The 23141-nt window shown below is 43.5% G+C and overlaps 2 protein-coding genes across 6 annotated transcripts in view; one reads left to right on the top strand and one right to left on the bottom strand.

Moving 5' to 3' along the window:
- Nucleotides 1-11167, top strand: part of CTNNB1 (catenin beta 1) — a 41406-nt gene extending 30239 nt beyond the window's left edge. For 3 of the 5 annotated variants that reach the window (XM_017892688.1, XM_017892690.1, XM_017892692.1), the window contains 8 exons: nt 4029-4132; nt 4215-4553; nt 4821-4979; nt 6408-6527; nt 7044-7194; nt 7283-7404; nt 8737-8797; nt 9856-11167. In XM_017892688.1, the coding sequence (XP_017748177.1) occupies nt 4029-4132; nt 4215-4553; nt 4821-4979; nt 6408-6527; nt 7044-7194; nt 7283-7404; nt 8737-8797; nt 9856-10064 (1265 nt within the window). In that variant the 3' untranslated portion in view covers nt 10065-11167. The remainder of the gene's footprint in view (nt 1-4028; nt 4133-4214; nt 4554-4820; nt 4980-6407; nt 6528-7043; nt 7195-7282; nt 7405-8736; nt 8798-9855) is intronic. The other 2 variants (XM_017892691.1, XM_017892689.1) reach the window with 2 other exon arrangements.
- A 5979-nt stretch (nt 11168-17146) lies between these two features.
- Nucleotides 17147-23141, bottom strand: part of LOC108542616 (serine/threonine-protein kinase ULK4) — a 494918-nt gene continuing 488923 nt past the window's right edge. The window contains exons 15-16 of the mRNA XM_017892686.1: nt 20026-20111; nt 17147-17539 (exon numbers count right to left, since the gene is read on the bottom strand). Of these exons, the coding sequence (XP_017748175.1) occupies nt 17476-17539; nt 20026-20111 (150 nt within the window). The 3' untranslated portion in view covers nt 17147-17475. The remainder of the gene's footprint in view (nt 17540-20025; nt 20112-23141) is intronic.

The raw sequence follows: 23141 nt of genomic DNA, 5'->3' as shown, positions 1-23141 counted from the left end.
GCTTTTGGGCAGAAATTATGGGGTTTTCTAGGTATAGAATCATATTGTTTGCAAACAGACTTCCTATTTGTATGCATTTTCTTTCTCTTGCCTGATGATTATGACCAGTGTTTTGCCCTGATATTCTGTATTCTCAGTGAGTAGATATCATCTAAGTATGAGAAACAATTTTTTTCTATTCTGAGTATTTTTAAGGATGCAACTTGTATGTGGTACTTTGTATCTTGTGTATGTTGGCAATTGGGGAGAAGAATAGATGGTTTGTACTAGGGCCTCTTGGGGTGTGTGTGTGTCATGAAAATAGTTACTCTTTAGCTACCTAGCATTTTTTCTCCTTTCAGTAACCCACCTAACAACATTTACCCAGAATTTCAAAGCAAGCTTCAAATCAGTATTGAAAGAGGGAAAAATATAAAGGCATTTAATGGAAGGAAATGTTGGGAGTAAAGTATAGGGCTGGCAACACTTATTTTTCCCACTTAATTGAGAGTAATTTTACTTGGGATTTTATGAGAGAGAAAGACGTTATGATTGCTCCAGGTAACTGCTGGCAGTGGAGCCATAGGCTTGGGGATAGACAAATGTGACTGAGTTCATACAGAATGAGGGGATGTAAATTCTGTCAGCTGTTCCAGCAGTAACCTGTAATGTAGGCTAAAAATACAGATTTTGAGATTTATTTAGTCAGAATCCCTGGAGTGTTAATTTTTATATCAAGATCTCATAGTGTTTATTTGAAGTGACAGGGAGGTCTGTAGATAGCTGGACTTGTATGGGACCAGAAGCCTAGGAATCTTTACGTTCTTCCAGGTTATTCTTACATTCATTTGTTTATTCTGAACATAGCATCTAATGTATTTTAAGAAATGGAATAGGCATGTGGTATACATTGGGTAACACAACAGATAGGGTCCCTGTGCTTGTTCTTATAGTCTTGTGAAGGTGACAGAAGTATTTAAAAATATGTGATCATAAATTAGAATGAGTGTTAGGGGAGAAGTGAACAGCAAATAGTGATAAGAATTAATGAGGAGGGTAATTGTCTAATTAGATGAGAGGGAAAGGGTCTCCTTGAAAAGGGGATGTTAAGTGGGACTGCAGGATGAGAAGGAACCTCTCTCTTGTCTGTATGAGAAGTGAGGGTTAAATGTTTTCCAGGTAGAGAAAAGGAACACCATGTGCTATGTCTTAGAACCAGGGGTATCCAGTCTTTTGGCTCCCCTGGGCCACATTGGAAGAGGAGTAATTGTCTTGGACTACACACCAAATACACTAATGATAGCTGATGAGCTAAAACAAAAAAAAATTGCAAAAGAATCTCATAATGTTTTAAGAAAGTTTACGAATTTGTGTTGGGCTACATTCAGAGCTGTCCTGGGTCACGTGGCCCATGGGCTGGAGGTTGGACGAGCTTGCCTTAGAAGGAAAGAGATTGTGGAGATCCAGGTGCTGAAGAGAAGCTCTGTGTAAACAGAACTTAGTAAGTAATGAGGTGGATGGCCTGGTATGAGGTTGAGGTTAGGTAAGCAGAGCTATAACATGCAGGACTTTCTAGGTTCCTATAAGATGTTTACTACTCATAGAGTTTATTCATGCTTTATCCCAGCTTTGGAGCCATAGATACAGAATCCTTTGGTCAGTTTGGAAGGCTAGGTGGGATCCAAATTCTAAACGGTTCCTCGGGGTTATACTAAAGTATTGTCTACTATCTTAAAAGGATGCCAAGACACTTTTGATGGTTGTCTATCAATAGCAGAGCATCACAGTGGTGTGTTTAAAATATTAATAATAGCATTGTGTAGATTAACAGTTTGAATGACCAAAAGGTAGAACAGACTGCTGAGATGTTATAGGCTTTTAGGAATGAAATAGTTTGGTTTTAGAACTGAATAGCTAAGGGCAAATGTCTGAGATGTCTGAAAGAATCACAGAATGTAATAATATAGGAGCTAAGGGAGCAACCAAAAATGGTTTGTGGAGGGGACAATATTGGTACCATGAAGAGAAATGGAACCCTCAGAAGGCATCCTTAATTTTTGAACATAATAATTTAAGAAGCTGACTTAGGCCGGGCGTGGTGGCTCACGCCTGTAATCCCAGCCCTTTGGGAGGCCGAGGCAGGTGGATCACCAGGTCAGCAGATCGAGACCATCCTGGCTAACACGGTGAAACCTCGTCTCTACTAAAAATACAAAAAATTAGCCGTTTAGCCAGGCGTGGTGGTGGGCACCTGTAGTCCCAGCTACTGGGGAGGCTGAGGCAGGAGAATGGCATGAACCCGGGAGGCGGAGCTTGCAGTGAGCCGAGATTGCGCCACTGCACTCCAGCCTAAGCGACACCATCTCAAAAAAAAAAAAAACAACAAAAAACGAAGCTGACTTAAAGTGACTAAAAGGTCAGTAGGTAGCTGGAAATGTAAGGTACTAGAGAATGCAAGAGAGGCAGGCTAGAGATTTGGAAGTTTCCCTTTTAGTATATAGGGGTAAGGGCAGCAGGGAAGGGGAGGTAGAGATGCCACAGAGTCATCTGCATGGGACTTTTTTTACCCTAGAACTGCTGAAACAGAATGTGTGTGTTTTAAAGTCTCTATAGGCCATTCTGATGGACATCTGGGGTTAAAATCCATTCTCTTAGAGTTAATAGTTATGTAAAGGGAAGGAATGAAGTCTTAATGAGGGGAAAGAAGGTAGTCATTTCACAAATACTGAGCATCCTGAGTATCAATCTTATGCAGATCATTCTGTTAGTAGCTGGAGCTACTATGAAAAAGGAACCCAATAGAGGTGATCTTTGTCTTGTAGGGAACATGGACTAACTTATACTATGAAGGAGAAGTGCAGGGTACTGTAAGAATTACAGCAAATAGACCTCATCTGAGGAAATAAAACAGACCTAAAAGATGAAGGAGACAAGGAAAAGTATCTCTTACTGCATTTAGAAGTGGTTTAAGTTGAAGATGGATGGGTGAAGTTAATCTAGTATGTGGGCATTGGGCTTCCATTTATACTCCTTTGCCAGAGTAAATGTCCCCCATTTAAGGGTCCTAAAGGGTGGAAGGTTGTGAACCTTGGAACACATGTATTGCAGTCAGTGAATTGTATAAAGTCCCTGGCAGTAAAGTGTTTTCATGCCATCTTTCTGGATTGTTCTTACCCCAGGAATTTACCTAGCTTCTTTAGGTCTTTAGTCAGATGTCACCTTCACAGTGAAGTGACCTAATTATCTACTTAAAATTGCAGCCCCACTCCATTGTTTTTCTCCATAGCCCTTTAATATCATCTGACATGCTGTATGGTTTTAGTTTGTTGTATATTTTTTGTCTGCCTCTTCCAACTAGATCATAAGTTCTGCGGGTAGGAACTTTTGAATATTTTTGCTCACTGGTCTATCTCCAGCTCAGAGCAGGACCTGGTACTGAATAAATATTTTTGAAATGATTGAATGGATGAAAAGAAATTAATAAGAATATTACCGCCGGGTGTGGTGGCTCACGTCTATAATCTCAGCGCTTTGGGAGGCCAAGGCAGGCGGATCACGAGGTCAGGTGATCGAGACCATCCTGGCTAACATGGTGAAACCCTGTCTCTATTAAAAAATACAAAAAATTAGCTGGGCGCCTGTAGTCCCAGTTGCTCGGGAGGCTGAGGCAGGAGAATGGCGTGAACCCGGGAGGCAGAGGTTGCAGTGAGCCGAGATTGTGCCACTGCACTCCAGCATGGGCGACAGAGTGAGACTCCATCTCAAAAAAAAAAGAATGTTACCTAAGGGGGATAGTGGAGATAACAAAGACTTCTTCGGCTTAGGAAAGGAACAGTAGCTATTTGACAGTTTGTCACTAGGGATGTGAACTGGCAAAACGAGGGAAACTGAGCAACATTCTGGAAAATGAGAGGAAAACAAATACTTAGGTGAAAGGAAGTAAACTCTGGAAATAAAGAAGGACACCTTCTAAGACTAGAAAATATATTTAGGATTGATAGGAACTTCTAGCTAATGACTAGGACCTTACATCCTTTTTAATTTTCTAGGTGGAATGCAAGCTTTAGGACTTCACCTGACAGATCCAAGTCAACGTCTTGTTCAGAACTGTCTTTGGACTCTCAGGAATCTTTCAGATGCTGCAACTAAACAGGTAAATTGAGTAAATTGACACCATGGGAACAGAGTGAAGATGAGTATGTGCTTGTACTGACCATTTGTTTTTATCTTCATAGGAAGGGATGGAAGGTCTCCTTGGGACTCTTGTTCAGCTTCTGGGTTCAGATGATATAAATGTGGTCACCTGTGCAGCTGGAATTCTTTCTAACCTCACTTGCAATAATTATAAGAACAAGATGATGGTCTGCCAAGTGGGTGGTATAGAGGCTCTTGTGCGTACTGTCCTTCGGGCTGGTGACAGGGAAGACATCACTGAGCCTGCCATCTGTGCTCTTCGTCATTTGACCAGCCGACACCAAGAAGCAGAGATGGCCCAGAATGCAGTTCGCCTTCACTATGGACTACCAGTTGTGGTCAAGCTCTTACACCCACCATCCCACTGGCCTCTGATAAAGGTAAATTGTCAAAGTAGAATTTACCTTTGTTGCAGAATTGAAAATGAAGCATCCCTAGCCGTTGGATGGCTAAGCATAGTGATCAATAAATAGGAATTGTATTCCTTAGTAAGTAGGAAGTATGGCTGCAATAGGGATAGGATTCTGAAATGTTTGTGTAGTCAGAACTACTTTTAGTTGTTCCCAATAGATTTAGTGTGGTGGGAATTTTAGGCTAAGAAAATGATTGTGTTGAGTTGTATGCCAGTTCTTCCTTCTGTTTTTCAGGCTACTGTTGGATTGATTCGAAATCTTGCCCTTTGTCCAGCAAATCATGCACCTTTGCGTGAGCAGGGTGCCATTCCACGACTAGTTCAGTTGCTTGTTCGTGCACATCAGGATACCCAGCGCCGTACGTCCATGGGTGGGACACAGCAGCAATTTGTGGTGGGTAAATTCTTACAGTGATACCTGGCTGTCTAAAAGGAATGCATTAGACCCAAAGGATCCTGAACTTCTTTGGTCATTTCTTCCCCCCGTCCCTTTTCCTGAAGAGCTGATGACAAAATATGACTGCAGAGAAGCTAAGGCATAGTGTGGCCCCAGTGATATTTCCTTGGACACGTCCTTCACATGGTCAGTCTTAACAAAGGTTGGGTTAGGCATTTCATGCAGTGTTCTCATTTAACTTACACAAAGGCCCACTTAGGAAGAGGTAGAGTCATAATTTGAGACCAAATCTGCGTAATTTCAGAGCTTCTTACCCTTGCCTCATCATGAATTTTGACACTAAATATTTAGCGGTCCATTTTATTATCTTCTCTGTGAGTTAAACTTTTTTCATGGACCTAAGAATACAGTATTGACATATTTCAAAAATAAGTAGTAGCATTTCTGTACTCTTAACCACAATAGTCTCAACCTGAAGCTTTGATACAAAGTTTGAGTCTTAAAAGTAGCTTCATTAAAAGTATAGTCTGAAGACACTTCTGATTTCTCAGACTTTACAACCTTATTTAATTAGGTTAGTTTAGAAAACAAAGATGGAGCCTACCAGAACAGATTTTAGGAATCTCACTTTGCTGGTTGCTTTGTGTGTGTGCTCATATTGGGGCTTTGGCTTCATTTATTACTGTTGGTATTGGCCCATCTCCATGAGGTGACTTAATAGAATGTTGAGGGAATCTTTTATTTTAAATCTCTTTTCTAGGAAAAAAGGAGTTTTTGTGTCCTTGCAAGAATCAAATTATTTATAAAAGCTGCTAAATGTAGCAGAATCATAACCCCTTCAAAACTCAAATCCAGAAACAGGAGAAACAGATGGTACTTACATATTGCAAAAGCTAACTTCTCCTATACATGAGGCTGTCAGCTGAATATCTTGGAAGAGAGAGGAGTGGATTTTTTTGCTGGCAACTCAGTTAGTTTTAGCAGTTTGTGCTAAAACTTGGCAAAGTTTTCACCAAATACATGGAAGATGTACAAAATAGAGGGGCATGTAAAGGAAAACGTTGACATAGTCTGAGCATTACTTTCTCATCTTCTCTTTTTATATACCTTTTACCCAGAATGATTGGTGCCCTTACTGTAGGGAAGTTGTCTTCGGGATTCAGTGCTATGTGGAAGCTCTGTTGCACTGTGTATGGGGGAGGGGTGCTGCCTTGAATTAGTGCTGCCAGGAGGCCTCTTTTCAGTGACATTCAAGTTAATGGAATCCTCCTTCATTCCCGAACTAATTGCAAGTTATGGGGAACTTTGGGTATATAATGTAAATAATTATAGTCTAATAATTGTTCCTCAGAATGCAAAGTCTTTCAAGTTCAGAAACTTTACAGAGGAGAATGCCCTATTTGTTAACCATGTTTCTTTTGGCAGGAGGGGGTCCGCATGGAAGAAATAGTTGAAGGTTGTACTGGAGCCCTTCACATCCTAGCTCGGGATGTTCACAACCGAATTGTAATCAGAGGACTAAACACCATTCCATTGTTTGTGCAGGTATGTTGCTTTTAAGTGAAGTGTTCTAGGTTTTATGTCCCTAAAATTTCCAGATTGTAATGACTAATAAAATTTCAGAAAATTAGGGGCCATAATAGGGGCACCAACATTTAATTTTATGAAAATTCTCTTCATTTTTTTGGTCAGTAGGAGAAACATTGAGACTCGAGAAGAGGGAGGAGATTTCACATTTCACTTTTACGGGTGCCTAGTTTTAGAGGGGAGAGCTGACCTGGGCTGCCAGAGGCGAGGCATAGGCCCCCAATCAATTCTGGATTTTCCAAATCTTAGATCAGTTAGAGTTGCCTCTGAAGAAAGGGTTTACAGCTAAAAAGTATTCTGGAAATCCAATGCTCCAGAGTATTAGACACCCTAGGACATAAAATTCAGAGAATATTATTTACTACAGTGTGAATGCCTCTTGCACTCTGAATTCGGAATGTTTGCACCACAGTGGGGGACTTGCCATGTTTTAGCTTTAGATTTAATTAGGTTTTGTTTGTGTTTTCTCCCTAGCTGCTTTATTCTCCCATTGAAAACATCCAAAGAGTAGCTGCAGGGGTCCTCTGTGAACTTGCTCAGGACAAGGAAGCTGCAGAAGCTATTGAAGCTGAGGGAGCCACAGCTCCTCTGACAGAGTTACTTCACTCTAGGAATGAAGGTGTGGGTAAGTAAAAAGGAACCAAAGCCTTTAGCAGATGTGTACATTGAAGTCTCAGTTTTTCCTCAAGGGCCTTTTTTTCCTTGTCTCTTAGCGACGTATGCAGCTGCTGTTTTGTTCCGAATGTCTGAGGACAAGCCACAAGATTACAAGAAACGGCTTTCAGTTGAGCTGACCAGCTCTCTCTTCAGAACGGAGCCAATGGCTTGGAATGAGGTAGGGAAATGTGAGCGGTTATTTATCTGGTAGTTTCCTAGAGCGGGTAAGGCAGCTCGTTCTTTCCTCTCGAAACACTTAGTACCCATTCATTTGCATTGATGTTTCCCTGGCCTGAGTATTTCTTCTTTATGCTGTCCAGCAACTGCCCTAAGGAAGAACTATAACACAAACTTTAAAGAGCCTGTTCAGAATCATTACAAATAAGTTGTGCTATTTAAAATTATAATTCGTAAGGGAGAAAGATGAAAACGTTACCAGATTAAAGATGATTTTCAAAAGGATGTAAGGAAAGAGGCAGTGTCAAACACTGTTAGAGGACAGTTTGTAAGTAGTTTTTACTAAACTTTAATAAAACTTTTCTATTTGAATTTCTGCTATGAATTTGCCTTCAGTATTTGTCCTCAGTACAGGTGTCCTTTGAAACATTGTTTCTAATACAACTAGAACCACCCTGGAAGTTTATTTTATCCACTCTGTAGTGATCACTGATGGTACACAGTCATACAGTGGATTATATTTGTTGAGTGAATGGAAAGAGAGATTATTAGGTTTAAAACGATGCAGCTCTTGAGGCCAGGAGTTCAAGATCAGCCTGGGCAACATAGTGAAACCCCATCTCTACAAAAAAATTTAAAAATTAGCTGGGCATGGGGATGGATGCCTATAGTCCTAGCCACTGGGGAGGCTGGGACAGGAGGATTGCTTGAACCCAGGAGTTAACAGACTGCACTCAGCAACAGAGCCAGACTCCAACTCAAAAAAAAAAAAATAAAGCAGAGCAAATTACCAGTGAGTAGTGTGTTACTTGGGTTTTTAATAGGCATCTTATTAACATGTTCCAACTTGAGCCCTTAACTTTCTCCACCTACCCCCTTCCACAAACCTGTTTTGACTGTCTTCTCTGTCTTGATGTCAGCTTTGTCTGTCCAGCTGCTCAGGCTAAAACTTTTCTTTCATACAACACATCCTGTCAGCAGCTCCTGTTTGGGGGTAGGCATTTTGCCTGTTTTTTTTTTTTTTTATTTTTTAAACTGCTATATCTCTAGCACGTAGAACAGTGCCTGGCAGCACATAGTCGGTGCTTAATATGTATTTGTTGAAAGATCAAGTCAGTGAGTATTTTTAATGTGAGGTGCAAAGAGAAAAAAAAATGTATCTTTGAGGGGTGGAGTTTTGAAGAACTTCCCATTTTCTAAGTATTTGTGTAATGTTGGAGTTACTTGTTTCCTTTGTAATCTGAAAGTATGCTTTAAAAAAATTAGTGTACTTTTAAGTTGAGAATTTTCATTTTGCTTTTTATTCTTTCTTGCCTTGTGCCTGTTTATCTAGACTGCGGATCTTGGACTTGATATTGGTGCCCAGGGAGAACCCCTTGGATATCGCCAGGATGGTATGCGTCTCATATTTCTCGATTAACTCAGATCAAGCTAAAGTTCTAAAACTTGATCAGAAGAGCTGGTTTGCTCATCTGGGAAACTAGTGTTGGCAGAGAAGTAATGGCTTCAGTTAAAAGCAGTTCTTAAATTCCAGTCAGCAACAGTATCTTTAATGGAGCACAGGGAATTCAGAGCCACATGATGAATAGCAGTAGGATTACACCACCAACAAATACATGCTACTACCAGGCCTCTGCAGTGTAGGATGTTACAGTTTACCTGGCTTTTTATTCTCTCTTTGGCCAGAGGACTCATAATACCTTTTGTCTACAAGCTACCCAAGGAAGACAGGAAAACTCCTGTCTCTAGGCTCAGATCTGGGGTGGGTTTTTACGTAGTTGCATTATCGGGGTTTTCTTGAAAAGCTAATTCAAATCTGGGTAATGAACATAGAGGATAGGGTAGACCACTAACAGTTTTAACTGTCTTACATTTATAACCTTATCTGCTTCTACCTAATTATGAAACCACTAAAGCGTGGATTCTTACTCTGACAAATAACGTGTCAACCCTAAGATAAAATATGTTGAGGTTTCGTTGAAATAGTGCCTTAACTTTCCTTAGTACTTTTGTTGGTGTCACTTGGACTTTTTTGTCAAGATAGATTACACCTGCCAGACCTCATTATTATCTTAATCTTCCTTCCCATGGGTTCTCATTGCCTAAGTGGTCACACAGTAGATTCCTGCTTCTCCTCCTTGGGAACCCCAAGTCTCTGACAGGGGTAAATGCAGTGTGTTCAGGGTTAGACTAATGATGTGACTAGGCCCTGCTGGTGTTCCTCTCTGATGGAAACAGATGTTATTTGTGTAGTCTCTTGGGTGGTTTGGCACTGAGTAATTGCTTGGCTAAAGAAAGCTAGAAGTTGAGGAGGCTAGAAAGCATTGTTTTCTGACAAGTTTGCTGCTGAACTTTGGATGCCCTAACCTCAGTGTTAACGTCCATGTTTGTTTCTCTCCTCTCTCTTTTGCCTTCCTTCTTGCCTATTTTGTTGACACCCTGACTCTTCTAGATCCTAGCTATCGTTCTTTTCACTCTGGTGGATATGGCCAGGATGCCTTGGGTATGGACCCCATGATGGAACATGAGATGGGTGGCCACCACCCTGGTGCTGACTATCCAGTTGATGGGCTGCCAGATCTGGGGCATGCCCAGGACCTCATGGATGGGCTGCCTCCAGGTGATAGCAATCAGCTGGCCTGGTTTGATACTGACCTGTAAATCATCCTTTAGGTAAGAAGTTTTAAAAAGCCAGTTTGGGTAAAATACTTTTACTCTGCCTACAGAACTTCAGAAAGACTTGGTTGGTAGGGTGGGAGTGGTTTAGGCTATTTGTAAATCTGCCACAAAAACAGGTATATACTTTGAAAGGAGATGTCTTGGAACATCGGAATGTTCTCAGATTTCTGGTTGTTATGTGATCATGTGTGGAAGTTATTAACTTTAATGTTTTTTGCCACAGCTTTTGCAACTTAATACTCAAATGAGTAACATTTGCTGTTTTAAACATTAATAGCAGCCTTTCTCTCTTTATACAGCTGTATTGTCTGAACTTGCATTGTGATTGGCCTGTAGAGTTGCTGAGAGGGCTCGAGGGGTGGGCTGGTATCTCAGAAAGTGCCTGACACACTAACCAAGCTGAGTTTCCTATGGGAACAATTGAAGTAAACTTTTTGTTCTGGTCCTTTTTGGTCGAGGAGTAACAATACAAATGGATTTTGGGAGTGACTCAAGAAGTGAAGAATGCACAAGAATGGATCACAAGATGGAATTTATCAAACCCTAGCCTTGCTTGTTAAATTTTTTTTTTTTTAAATATCTGTAATGGTACTGACTTTGCTTGCTTTGAAGTAGCTCTTTAATTTTTTTTTTTTTTTTTTTTTTTTTGCAGTAACTGTTAGTTTAAGTCTCTCGTAGTGTTAAGTTATAGTGAATACTGCTACAGCAATTTCTAATTTTTAAGAATTGAGTAATGGTGTAGACATAATCACTCTAATACATATCGTCAATCTCGAAAATATATATAATAGTGTCATTGTGTGCCTTTTTGTATAAAATAGACAAATAGGAAGATGGTCCAATTAGTTTCCTTTTAATATGCTTAAAATAAGCAGGTGGATCTATTTCATGTTTTTGATCAAAAACTTTATTTGGGATATGTATGGGTAGGGTAAATCAGTAAGAGGTGTTATTTGGAACCTTGTTTTGGACAGTTTACCAGTTGCCTTTTATCCCAAAGTTGTTGTAACCTGCTGTGATACAATGCTTCAAGAGAAAATGCGGTTATAAAAAATGGTTCAGAATTAAACTTTTAATTCATTCGATTGTGTCACTCTTTTTTTTCTTGTCATTAAATGGTTGGTGAGGGTGGTAAGTTTATCCAACTCAACTTTATACTGAGGAAGATACATAGTGAAGTAATTTGTTGTAGCGATAGAGAGGGCCTTACTTCTCTAGATGCAATTTGCCAAGTTTCTTTAGCATTTGGCCCTGGGTTACATTGCACCCCCAAAAAAGTGTTTCAGCCTTGCACATTGTGATTAGTTCTGGGCTTTTGTGGGAGAAAGCCAACAGACTATCTATCTATCATCTCTACCCCAGTCTCTCAGATGGTTTGATTCCATTAAGGTAATGAAATATTAACTACCTGGATTTGGATTTGAATCACCTTCACAGAAGTGTGACTCATTGGGAGAGGGGAATTCCTTCAACAACTCTACTTTGAACTAATAATTAAATAGGTTTAAGTGTTGATGTGTATCTGAACACATTCAGAACCAGAATGAGCCTTCCACACTATCTGCCAGATGATCCTATCATCCTGGTGGTAGGTCTGACAAGCTTAGTTCATCTCTTCAGGTAGACCTGTTAAGACTTGTTTTGGTCTTATAAAAAGTGAGTGTTTTGTCTTTAGGGAGAGCTGTTTCTGATTTACTGTTTTATTTTGATAGTGACTATTAATTATGAGAAAACATACATTCAGTTCTTTTCATTAAAATCAGCTTCATCTGGGGAGGCCTTTTGTGAATGCCCTTGCTTTGCAAAAATAAATTCTTCATTGTGGTCGAAAATGTAATTAGGGTTTGAAAAGAAACATTCACATAGCTGATGGGGTGGTAGGTCTCAGGTTCTGTCTCATGTGTGATAAACCAAACCAGCCAGTATTTCAAGAAGCCTAGGGCTATTGGTAGGTTAACACTGTGAAGATCTTCAGTGAATTCAGCTTTCAACATAAAGAGCCACCGCAGGGTGTTTCATTTACAGAACTTTTTAAAACCAGAAAACATTTTCAGAGCTTTGCTAATTCATTGTATTTTGAAGTTTAAAACTTTTAATGTGAGAGTTAATCCAGTTCAGCAAGGTGATTCTGGAAATACCAAAGGTGAATAATAGCCAAGACGCTTAGGAAAAATAATAGGAGTATTTGCTCTAGCAGCTGTCAAGGCCTAACTAATATATAAGCTAAAGTTAAGTTAACCCCGACAGGACTAGGGATATAAACACAGATTAATACATTAACACAGAATAACAGGCATTTGAAGACTCTTCAGAGACAGCGTTGGAGATCAGTGTGGGAGAGTGACTTTTTCATAAAGGTGTGAAACAGCCATTGGAATAAAAAATACAGAAAAACACCCATGACCCAACAAAATATCAAGATTTTAAATAAAGGCAGTATTACTGATTGATTGTTTCTTTCGCCTCAAGCGTCAGTAAGGCTTGGTGGGCCACAATGTTGACAGTCTATCCTGGACGCCCATGTGTCCAACAATCTCTGTTCACACAAGAGACACTGGAGTGAAAAACTACAGCTTCGGTGATGTGGGTATCAGTATAGTATGCATATATTTCACATAATACTGAACAAAAGTCACAGATGCATGCTTTAGAACTCCACTGATCTTCATTGATTCAAAAAAGGGACAAGCTATTTTAAGGAAAATATCCACGGATGGAGCGAGGAGATGATTAGCTGACTAGAAATCGGAATAATGGTTACCTGGAGAGGGAGGTGCACAGGACGCTGGCAAGGTGCCTAACCTTTCCAGTAAATGGTGGTGAAGAAAGTGAGGTCAAGTTTTCAATACCAGAAATAGTGGTGGGGAGGAAAAGGCCTAAATGAAATGCTGCCCACTTGCATTTTTGGGTACAGGAGGTGAAAATGACAAAGTGAACATGGCCGTTGAGAATAGGAGGGCTTTCCAGTGTTAAGTTTTCTTTCTTCAGTTGTGCTGTAGTTAATGATTCAGCCTTGAGAGTTAAGACATTTGATCCCATTGCAGCAACCACCATTGAATCTAAGAAGGAAGCTTTTCTATGTTGGGGCAGATCTTACAGACATGAAGCTTTGAAATCTGATGATCTGAATCCTTAATAATGAAAGCTCTTAAGATAAATACACTCTAACTCTTGGTTGCTATAATAAAAAGATGTGAATTGTGCTGTTTTGTTTATAAAGCAAAGAATGCTAAATTGATCTGCAGTTCTATTAAGTGAGAACCTGCCTTTCCTTGCCTTGAGCAGATCACCCACCGAAGTGAAATTATGGTATCATGGCCTCCTATGTGGAATTTTGTATAGTATCCATTCCACCGCTTCAGACTCCAGTAAACGTAGAAGGAAGTGACAAGTTTCAGAGTTCAGGTTGTGGGGGAAGGTCATAACAGGTATAGGGGTATGCAGGAAGGCAAAGGAGAAACTCCACCCATATATACTTCCAAGGTAGGTTTGGGCATGAATAGGGAAAGGTCTGTGTGTCCATAAACGTCATTTCCATGTTAGGTACGACTGAGAGCCACTCTGTGACAAAGCAGTTCTATTCAGAATTATTTGAGGTATACTCCCAAGTATGTACAAGGAATTCATTGCAGCACTATCAGAGATAGCAACCCAAATAGCTATCAAAAGGGAACCTAACTAGTTAAGCAAATGTTGATGCATCTATTTGGTGGACCACTCTGCAGTCAAAAGGGGGGAAAAACGGCACATAAAGCTGTGTTTTGGTATAAAACGGTCTTCGAAATACATTATTAGGAGAAAAAGCAAGGAGCAGAGTTGACAGCTGCTCACATACAGGTAAAAAGGGGTGGGTGCAGAATCTGTGAAGACATGCATAGACCATCCCTGGATGCACACAAAGACCCTGGTGGCAATGGGCACCTTGGAGGAGGAGATAGGGAGAGGACTAACAGCGTGTGAGGGAGAGACTCTGCTGTTTATCTTTTGGGTGTTTTCACCAGGCTTCATTGGTGCCAGGCTTCTGGATTGGATATTACCATTCAAATGTAATCATTAAAACCCTTAATGCATTTGTCCACTGCCTCAACATCAAGCCTCTGATGGGACAGGCCAGAGGCTGGACTTTAAGGGCCAGTTTAAAGCTCCTCATTCTAGGCCCAGCTTCTTGCTCCCACACACCACTTCTCAACCGCACTGAAGCCTGAGGCCAAGGCTGCCTAGCTTTGCCTAGTCTCCCCCAACCCCACTCCAGACAGCTCTCCCAGGAGGCCAAGCCTCTTGTAGCTTTCTTGTAGCCATACCACTTGCTACCGTAGCCCCTGTATGTATACGATTATATTCTACATTGCATTTTTCTGTTGCCGGGGAAAGAAAAAGGGCATCTTGCTTCAGATGGAGACAGGAGAGACCTGGTGAGCGAGATTCCTCTCACATCACCTTGTACAAGAGCCTTAGCCACCAGAGCCCCCATTTTCTCAACTATAGCACAGGGATGATGGCTGCCCTGTGTTCACAGAACCGACCTGAGAACCTCATTAGCTAATAGGAGAAACTTGAAAAGATAAACTGCAAAGAACCACAAGAGTAAATTGTTGCTGCATTCCACTGACTCAAGTGCCACGAGTGATTATCAGCACCTTTCAGGGCACCTGTGACCACAGTTGCCCCAAATGGTGCTTCACAGAGGGACAGCTTAATGGGGATGCACACTCGGCTGTAAGTTAAGGCAAGGTCTTGGAACTTTGGGCTTGCTGTTAGTGGAGGGAGAGGAATAGTCCTGTGTGCAGCCACTCACCTGAGCCTCCTCTGTGCCCTATTGCTTGTCACCTTTGCCTCTCACCTCTGTGACTTCAGTGACACCATTTATCCCTGAAGACAGCCAGTGGATTGTAGCTAATTAGCAAATAGCTGACGCTTGGGGATGGAGGGAAGGAGAGGGCTAGGAGGGGTGGGCCCCTTGCCACTGCCAGAATCCTAAGAGCTGAGGGGCCAGCTCTGCTCTCAGAGTGGAGCCACTTAGGCATGCCAAATACTAAGGTACAGGCCTGGGGAGGGCAGGGAAGGGTTACTACTACAAGCTGCCCTCTGCCCAACCAGGCTGCTCATATCCCCTACCTCTGAACTCAAAGGGACCTAGGCTGCTGCTTTCCATAGGCACCTTTCTTCCAGGACACAGCCTCACCAGGGTACCAAGGCTTGGCATGGACTAACTTTAGTGACCCGGCACGTTTGGCAGGGCAGTGAGCTCTGCTTGGGACCATCATCTCCTTGTCCTTGCTGATCCAGATAAGCTTTTCCCCAGATAGGCAACACTGGGGCCCAGGGCCAGGAGTGGTCCACTGAACAAAATGGCTCTGGAATAGTAAGAGTTTCCTCTTCTCTGTTAAACAGCAAAGGCTCCTCCTTGCTCAAGTGAAAAGAGGAAAAGGAAGAAGAATCTTCCATTGCTCCGAAATACCTTGACAGGACTCCAGACCCAGAACCCCACGGGCGTTCCCCCACCTAAGAACTAAAGGGAGATGGCAAAGAAAACAAACCTGAGCCTGTTGCTGTATCCAGCAGGCAAAGCCACTGGAGCCGAGAACCAAGCCTCTGGCTGCTCCATCAAGTACTCCCCACTCACTCCCAGAAATGCAGGCAAAACCAACCAGGCCAGGGCCACATGGGCACACACAGCTGGAGATGAGCACACCGCCCAGGAGGACTTAAATCGTGAAGCCTCCCCACCATGGGCAATAAGTAGGCTATGCGAGGTCCAATGAAGCTGTCTGTTCCTGGGTCATGCTCTTGGAGGGCACACTCTCATATCCCAATTAGTCACAGCCCAAGCTTTGTGCACCCCATTAGGGGATGAACACAGGGTATAGAGTCAGAGTCCTGGGTTCAGCCAAGCTGTGGGGCCTTGGGCAAGTGAAAACGGCTCCTCTGAGTCTTCTCATCAATGAAATGAAACTAAGGCGGCTTGCTTTGCAGGTTGTGGTGGGGATTACATAAGGTAATTGACATTCCCTTTGGTGCAGTTGTGCAGAGAACTGTTTTCATTGTAAAGCAATGAAACCATATCTGAACTATAACACAGGGATGATGTCTGCCCTGTGTTCACAGAACTGACCTGAGAACCTCATTAAGTAATGAGGTGCTGATGAGGATGCTTCTGGCTGGGCTGCAATGAAATGCTTTACAATGAAAACAACAGTTCTGTGCACAACTGCATCAAAGGTAATGTCAAATGGAAACTGTCAAACTACCCAGATTACTGTGTCAGAGGGGCTGTTGATGACAGCATGACCGGCTTCCTGAGATGCAGTAGATGGGGCCAACTGTGGGCCAACGTGGGCCAACGTGGCCACTGCCTGGGACAGAATCCATCTGGGCAGTGTTAGAAGGCAAATCCCCTAAGCAGCAGCACCAGAGCACTGGAGCTGGGAAAAGGGTTGGCAGCCACTGATTCAGTGTAGCCTTTTCATTTTGCAGATGAGGAAAATGAGGCCCCAGAAAGGCCAAGGCATTACCTCAACTTACCCATCTGGTCAGAGCTGCCCAGGGCCCACCCCTACCTACCCAGTCCAGATTCAGGAGTAAGCCTGCCCAGTACAGCAGTCCCAACGTACTTCCACAGTATCCACCAAATATTGCCATGGGCTTGACTGACTCTTACATAGGAGGTTCTAAGGCATATGTGAGAGGGAACATGAGGCAGATATGGGATCAAGTGGCAGAAGTTGGGGGAAATGATTCTACCCTGATGCCATCATCCCATCTAGATGGGAAAAACTTCAAGGAAGCCAGTGTTCTTGAGCATTTTGCATTCCTTTAGGCAAACTTTTCACTATCTGTGCTGGTCAGAGAGTCTTACCTAGCCCTCCCCAGGATTCTTGGAATCAGTTTGCTCCTGAAATGAACAAAAGCCAGGCAAGTAAAAGCGGGGAAGACAAGAGGCTCAGAGATTAGCTTCCAAAGGCTTACTCTGGAGCTGTGGCTGGGAGAGCATTCCTGCCTGGTCCGCCCTTCCGCTCTTCTCTGAGGAGAGGAGAGATGCTCACAGATGCTGGCAGGCTGAGGACGTGCTTCGCATCCACTGCTTTACTACCACAGGCAGTGCTAACCTTAGCCCACCTGGCCCACACAGAGAGGGAAAGGACATTTCTGAGAACAGCTAACAAACCTGGGCTTCCCAGATGCATTCCACAGGAACCGAGGAAGTCCATTCTGAGTTAGTTTTCTAGGCCCTGGGGTTAGTGAGCACTTGGGCCACCAGGTTCTGGGTTCAGCTGACTTTATTAGGTCCAAATACAGCTGTGAGGGGATGTGGCAAAGGTGTCTGGGAGCTGACCTCGCTTGTGCATCCGAGGGCTGGGGTCACAGGGTGGGCTTGTGCGAAGCACTTTCTTGCCTAGTGTCCAACAGCTTGGAGGATTTCCAGGGCCAAGGGAGCCACCACGCTGTCAGCAAATGAACTGTAAGAAAAACCAAAGTAGGTACACTTAATAGGCATCTTTAAGGTAAAATGCCCACCCCCCTTCAAAGGGGCCAGTCTCTTTTGTACCCGAGTATCTGATGGACCAGCTGCAGCATCCTCTTGGAAAGCAGAAGCAGGAAAGCCTGGCCCACAGTCCTGGTGGGGTTCAGAATTGGCCATGCCAGCACCCCTGAGCTATTTCTGAGCTCCCAGCCCCAGCCACCAGTCACTATCTGAGCCACCACTGCCAGAAACACTGCCACTGAGCTGTAGGCAGCCAGACTCTACCAGGCCTGGGGCCCTCAGTGGGCCTGCCCGGCTCCTGCCTGGAGCTGACTCATGTGTCCCAGACCCACTCCACACACTGACCCTCCCTGCTCCGTTGCCCTTTCCAGCCATTCAGCTTTCTTACTCTTAGAGGTGTGAATGTGCAATTAAGAGCTTAAAATGGGAACTTTGTTACTGGAGCAAATTGTTTGAGACACATTTAAACCTATGTTTAACAACTGTTAGCAAAGAAAAGACTGAAACCAGTGACCCTTGAAGTGTAAAATTAGCTCGTGGCACACTCTTGACTGCACATAAATAGAGCTGGTACCAAATAAATGGGTGGGGGCGCTGCATAAAAGATGCGGGTGGCAGTGGGATGGGGCTGTGACCAGGAGACCGTGCCATGCATTCCTGCTCTGCGCATCAAAGCCCCTGTGTGACAGAAGGAATGTGTTTGAACTTGGCCCGCCCCTGGCTGAGTCTAGGCTAGACTAGTGGGGCCATGCTGCCCACCCGCACGCAGCAGGCCCAGTGAGGCTGGAAAGGACAGGAACTACTGGCAGAGCAGCATCGGAACTGAGAATGCCATCCACTCATTCTTGGTTGACAAGAAAACCCTTTCTGGTTAGGCCATCTGAACAAAGTCCAAACGAGAACTTTCCAGGAGCAACTTCCCTGCCCAACACAAGATCTGTCTGGTGTAGACGTTTTAGCTGCTGGAGTACTGGGTGTGGGTACGGGACAGACCACCAGCCTCATGGACCACTGAACCTTGTTTTGACACATTTGGTCCAAATTTGGGTCCAGCATGAGGATGTGCTATTTTTGGCTAAAAGGCAGTTGTAGGTCCCTACTATGAGGAGTCCCATAGCGCAGGTGCCTAGAGCAAAGGAGCTCTCCAGAGCTGTCTGTCAAACTCCACTCCTCTGTGGCTTTCTCTGTGCCCTCAGCATAAATCTGTGTAGCTGGCTTCATAATGGCATTTTGCACAAGGTCAGGATCCGATGACATGTGCTCCTCAAAACGGTCTTACATGAGGCTTATAGGTCAGTCCAGGGAGTCACTGTTCACACCTTACATGGCAGGGGCTCAGCAAGGTGTGAAGGGGCTTCTTGCAGCAAAGTCAGTCTCTCCTGCCCCTCACCTTACAGAAAACCATGAATAAGAACTTACTTCTATGGTTTATGCTGAAGACAAAAGGCGTAGGGTTAGGCTAAAAAGGATGGTATCCTCCCCTCTCACCTATCCAGGATTAAATGCACAAGGCTGATTGGAATTGAGCCTTCTCTGCAAATTCACCTTCTTAGCAATGCTTTAGCCACTTATTTTTCTTCAGATTAATAACAAACCCAAAGCACACCAGGAAGCAGACTTCATAGAAACATGTAGTTCTAAAAACAGAATCTACCAGGAAATGGCAGACAGCATTCCAGGTCCAGTGAAGGTCAAGCACCCCATAGGAGGCGGGTCCTTCTCCCTAGGGTGGGGAAATGCTCCACTGAGCATCAGCGTCTCTGTGGGGCTGGCTGGGATGCTGGCTCCTTCTGCTTTTACAGCATGTAACATGCTCCTGGGTGATAGGCCTATCCCCTGTCTGTGGAACTTACTTCTAGGATGTTCTAGACACACCGACTGTACAGCCAAGGACTGGGAGGCTGGCCTAACCCCATGCTGTCAGCTTCTGGGTGTCAAATACGCAGTTGTATGTGGTCCCTCGGAACTTCTGGCTGAGGAAGGTAGCCTGGTGCGGCAGAGCAGGCTAAGCTGTCACGTTTGCCCCAGCCCTGCCTGGGCCTTGAGTCCTCTACAAGGTGGTGATGAGGATGCCTCTGCCTGAGCTACTGATGGGGGCACGTGTGCACAGGCCAGGGGCTGCCTTTATCATGAGGTTCCTTATATCTCCCACTTGGTCATCCACTCAACCTCCTTAGGTGCCTCAAGGTGGGAATATTGTTTCCCCTGGCATGAGTAAGACTTTCTCTCCCCCTGTGGATTCCTGTGCCCCCACCTTCCCCACCATAACTGGGGATTCCCGGTGGGTGGAGTGGTAGAGCTTCCCCTCCCATAGTGGGAAGGATCTCAGTGGACAGTGATGGGCTGGAAGGTGGTGGTCCCTGGTGTGGAGGGAGATGGGTGGGGGTAGTGAAGAAAGGAATGGCTGAGAGTGTGTGCTGATCCGGAGCAGACTCTGCTGATCTTCCCGGCCCCGCTTACCCACTCCTGGGGGCCAGCTGCTCCAGAGCCCGCAGGAGGCTGCCCGCATTCTTGAGGCTCTCCAAGTGCTTCTCATTGGAGGTGATCTGCAAGGGCAGGAGGGAGAAGACAGTGGTCAGCTGACCCATCCTGATTCATGCCCTGTTAGATGGGCACCCTGAGTATCAGGCCTGCATGGTGCTGTGGCTGCCTAAGGCACTGGGGAGGGTGTCCCCTGGGCTTGTCTGCAACCCCCATGCCTAACCTCCCCCACAGAGTACTGCTGACCAAGGGGAAAGAGGCAGGACACTGGTGGTCCTTGGGGAAGGGACAAGGCAGTCCGCTGGGGCAGGAGACGGCCAGCTCAGGGCAGGATGCCTCCTGCAGCTCTCTCAGGAGGGTTTGTGTCTGGGAACCTGAACTTTCCAATTAAAGCAAAACTACGTTTTCTGTGCTGGGACTCAGAGGGCCTGGCTAGCAACTGGAAATCTGTTTCTGGGGCTCTGAGCCCAACATGATCTCTTTCATATGGACAGAAGGATGCCAAGAAGGTGCCTGGGGACCTGGGAGAGAGGCATTAATAACCCCAGGAAGTGTGCCCATGCTAATCGCCACAGTCCTGTGAGAAAAACACTTGGGCATGCCTGACTCTGTAGCACCTATTTGCAGAATCATAAACTCTCAGGGCTAGAATAGGCTCAGGTAGGGATTTATCCAGCTATGGCACCCAGAGACCTTACAATTCAGTCCCTCTAACAAAATGAGTCTATGTCCTGAAAGGCAGAGAAGAGAAGGCTTTGATTCTACTATTAGACTTGCTTCTCTTAATTTACCATCGCCTCCTATTGTTATCTTTGTTAGTTTAAAATTTCTTGTAATAAACACTTGTATGGCACTTTACATTTCAGAAGGCTGTTTCCTATATGTTTTCTCATTTAATCTTCTCAATGGCCTACCTTACAAGGTAAGTATATATCATGTTTTATTTATAAGGTAACCAAGGCTTAGTGAAATTAAGGGGCTGCTACAGGAGTACACATGAAGCCAGATTCCCCATCATGAGGTTGGAACCAGGATGGCTTCAGCTGACTTTGATCACAGCAACCAAGGCTGGATTATTGTCTCCTTAGTTAAGAGGCTCAACATTTTTTAACCAATCACTCATGATAGGTCACAGGGGTAACTCAACATTAACATGAACTCTGAATTATATACGAATGCATTTGCACCTCCACTGAGATCCTCTCCCACTTCCTGAGTATGCCAGAGAACAGCTGGCAGTTCAACTGCATCAGGTGTGATTTCTGCAAAGATTTGCAACTCGGAAGAGCTGCATGTCAATTTGTTCTGAAACTGCATCCAACTTGATGTGTTCAAAAGACTATTGCTTAAAAATGTCAGCTGTAGTTCAATTATGTCTGAAGTATGCATAAACTTACACTGAAGGTACACTCAACATCGGGGTCTTCAGTGAGGATTCCTACCTCATTTTTCTCAGAACTGCATCAAACAGGTCAGCTGACTACATCCAGACTCACTGCCCCTGAGCAGCCCTGCCATGAGATGGTGTGCAGAGGCTGTGCTCCCAGGAAATCACCCACAAGTTGCAAATAAATCAGAAGATGACTTTCATCCACAAGGCTGGTTAGAAGGTGCAAATAGAAATCTACAGTGACAGTTATGTGATCAAAGGAAGATACCAAAATAGTATCATGTGTAGCTGACATAAATGTAGACATAAACAAACCCAATTGAAAACTACGTGGTTTGGCCATTTACCTGATTCTTATTAATAACATCAGCTGTTGTTCTGTATATAAGGATGAGTTAATTCAAAAATAAAAATTTTAAATTATATCAATCAGAGATTCCAGTTCTGAGTAAGACAGAGAAAACACATGACACTCTTTCTCTCCCTTTGGATGCAAATCCACAGCGCAGCTATTTGAGAACACTGAAAAGCAAACAGCAACAGGTAAATAGGAGACAACACTGAATTCAAAGCACCACTGAACTGGCAGTGAGTTTACCACTTCTTTCTCAGCCTGGATGCAACAAACCCAAACCCCAAAAGCTCTAGGAGAAACCCAGTTTGAGAAGGGAAATCCCCAAAACCCTAGAGAGGAGATGAAACCCCCTCAAGATTGTTTTGCTCTTTTTTCTCCCTCCTCTTGTGTCCCAGGCCATTCTGTGATGGCAGCAGTGGTAGTGGGGACAGAGGTGGCAGCAACAGTAGTCAGCAAGAGGAGCCTGAAGCCAGAGCTCTATTCTTTCTCTGTTCTCCTAGTGTTTGGCCTGGATGTTGCATAATCATGGAACTAGGCAGTTTTAGGCCAGACAGAAAATGGGAAACCCAGGGAACCAGAAAGTACTGGGGAGAGAATGAATCAAGAAGAGCTTAGTAAAGTTACTCCATAAAACTGTTTATGAACTCCTGGCCTCACCCCCAACCTGTGTATGCATGGAACCGATCCCAATAGCATGCCACAGAATTGAAGAACTGAGGTAACAAATGTATCCCTGCTCACATCCCAGACTGACCCCTGGGGAAGGACACACCAGATAGATGCACATAGCACTGCAAAACCTGTGAAACTAATATGACACTGAAATTACAATTCCAACCCGCAGCCTGAACCTAATCAGCATGATTGCTTGCTAAAACAAAAATATCAATATTCTCTGTAGTATTTAACAAGACAGGGTCTTATAATGCAATATTTTAAATGACCAGGATACAATTCAAAATTACTTGGCAAAAGCAACCATAAAATCTCAGCTGACATGAAAAAAAACAATCAACAGAGGACAATAAATAAAATGACACATGTTGGAATTATCTGACAAAGACTTCAAAGTGCTATTATAAAAATGCTAAAAACAATCACTAACACTCTTGAAACAAGTATTACAATAGAATGTATCAGTAAAAAAGGAGAATATATCAAAGAAGAATCAAATGAGAATTTTCTAACTAAAAACAATAACCAAAAATTTAAAGTCCTCACTGGATGGACTCAATAGCAGAATGGAGACAATAAAAGGAATGAGTCAGTGAACTTGAAGATAGATCAATAGAAATTATCCAATCTCAGCAGCAGAGATCAAAAAAAAAAAAAAAAAAAAAAAAAAAAAAA

Source organism: Rhinopithecus bieti, unplaced genomic scaffold (assembly GCF_001698545.2).
Source record: "Rhinopithecus bieti isolate Rb0 unplaced genomic scaffold, ASM169854v2 scaffold_22670, whole genome shotgun sequence".
NCBI classification, from domain to species: domain Eukaryota; kingdom Metazoa; phylum Chordata; class Mammalia; order Primates; family Cercopithecidae; genus Rhinopithecus; species Rhinopithecus bieti.
The sequence above is the reverse complement of the archived record's forward strand: the minus strand, read 5'-3'. Positions and strand labels throughout refer to the sequence as shown.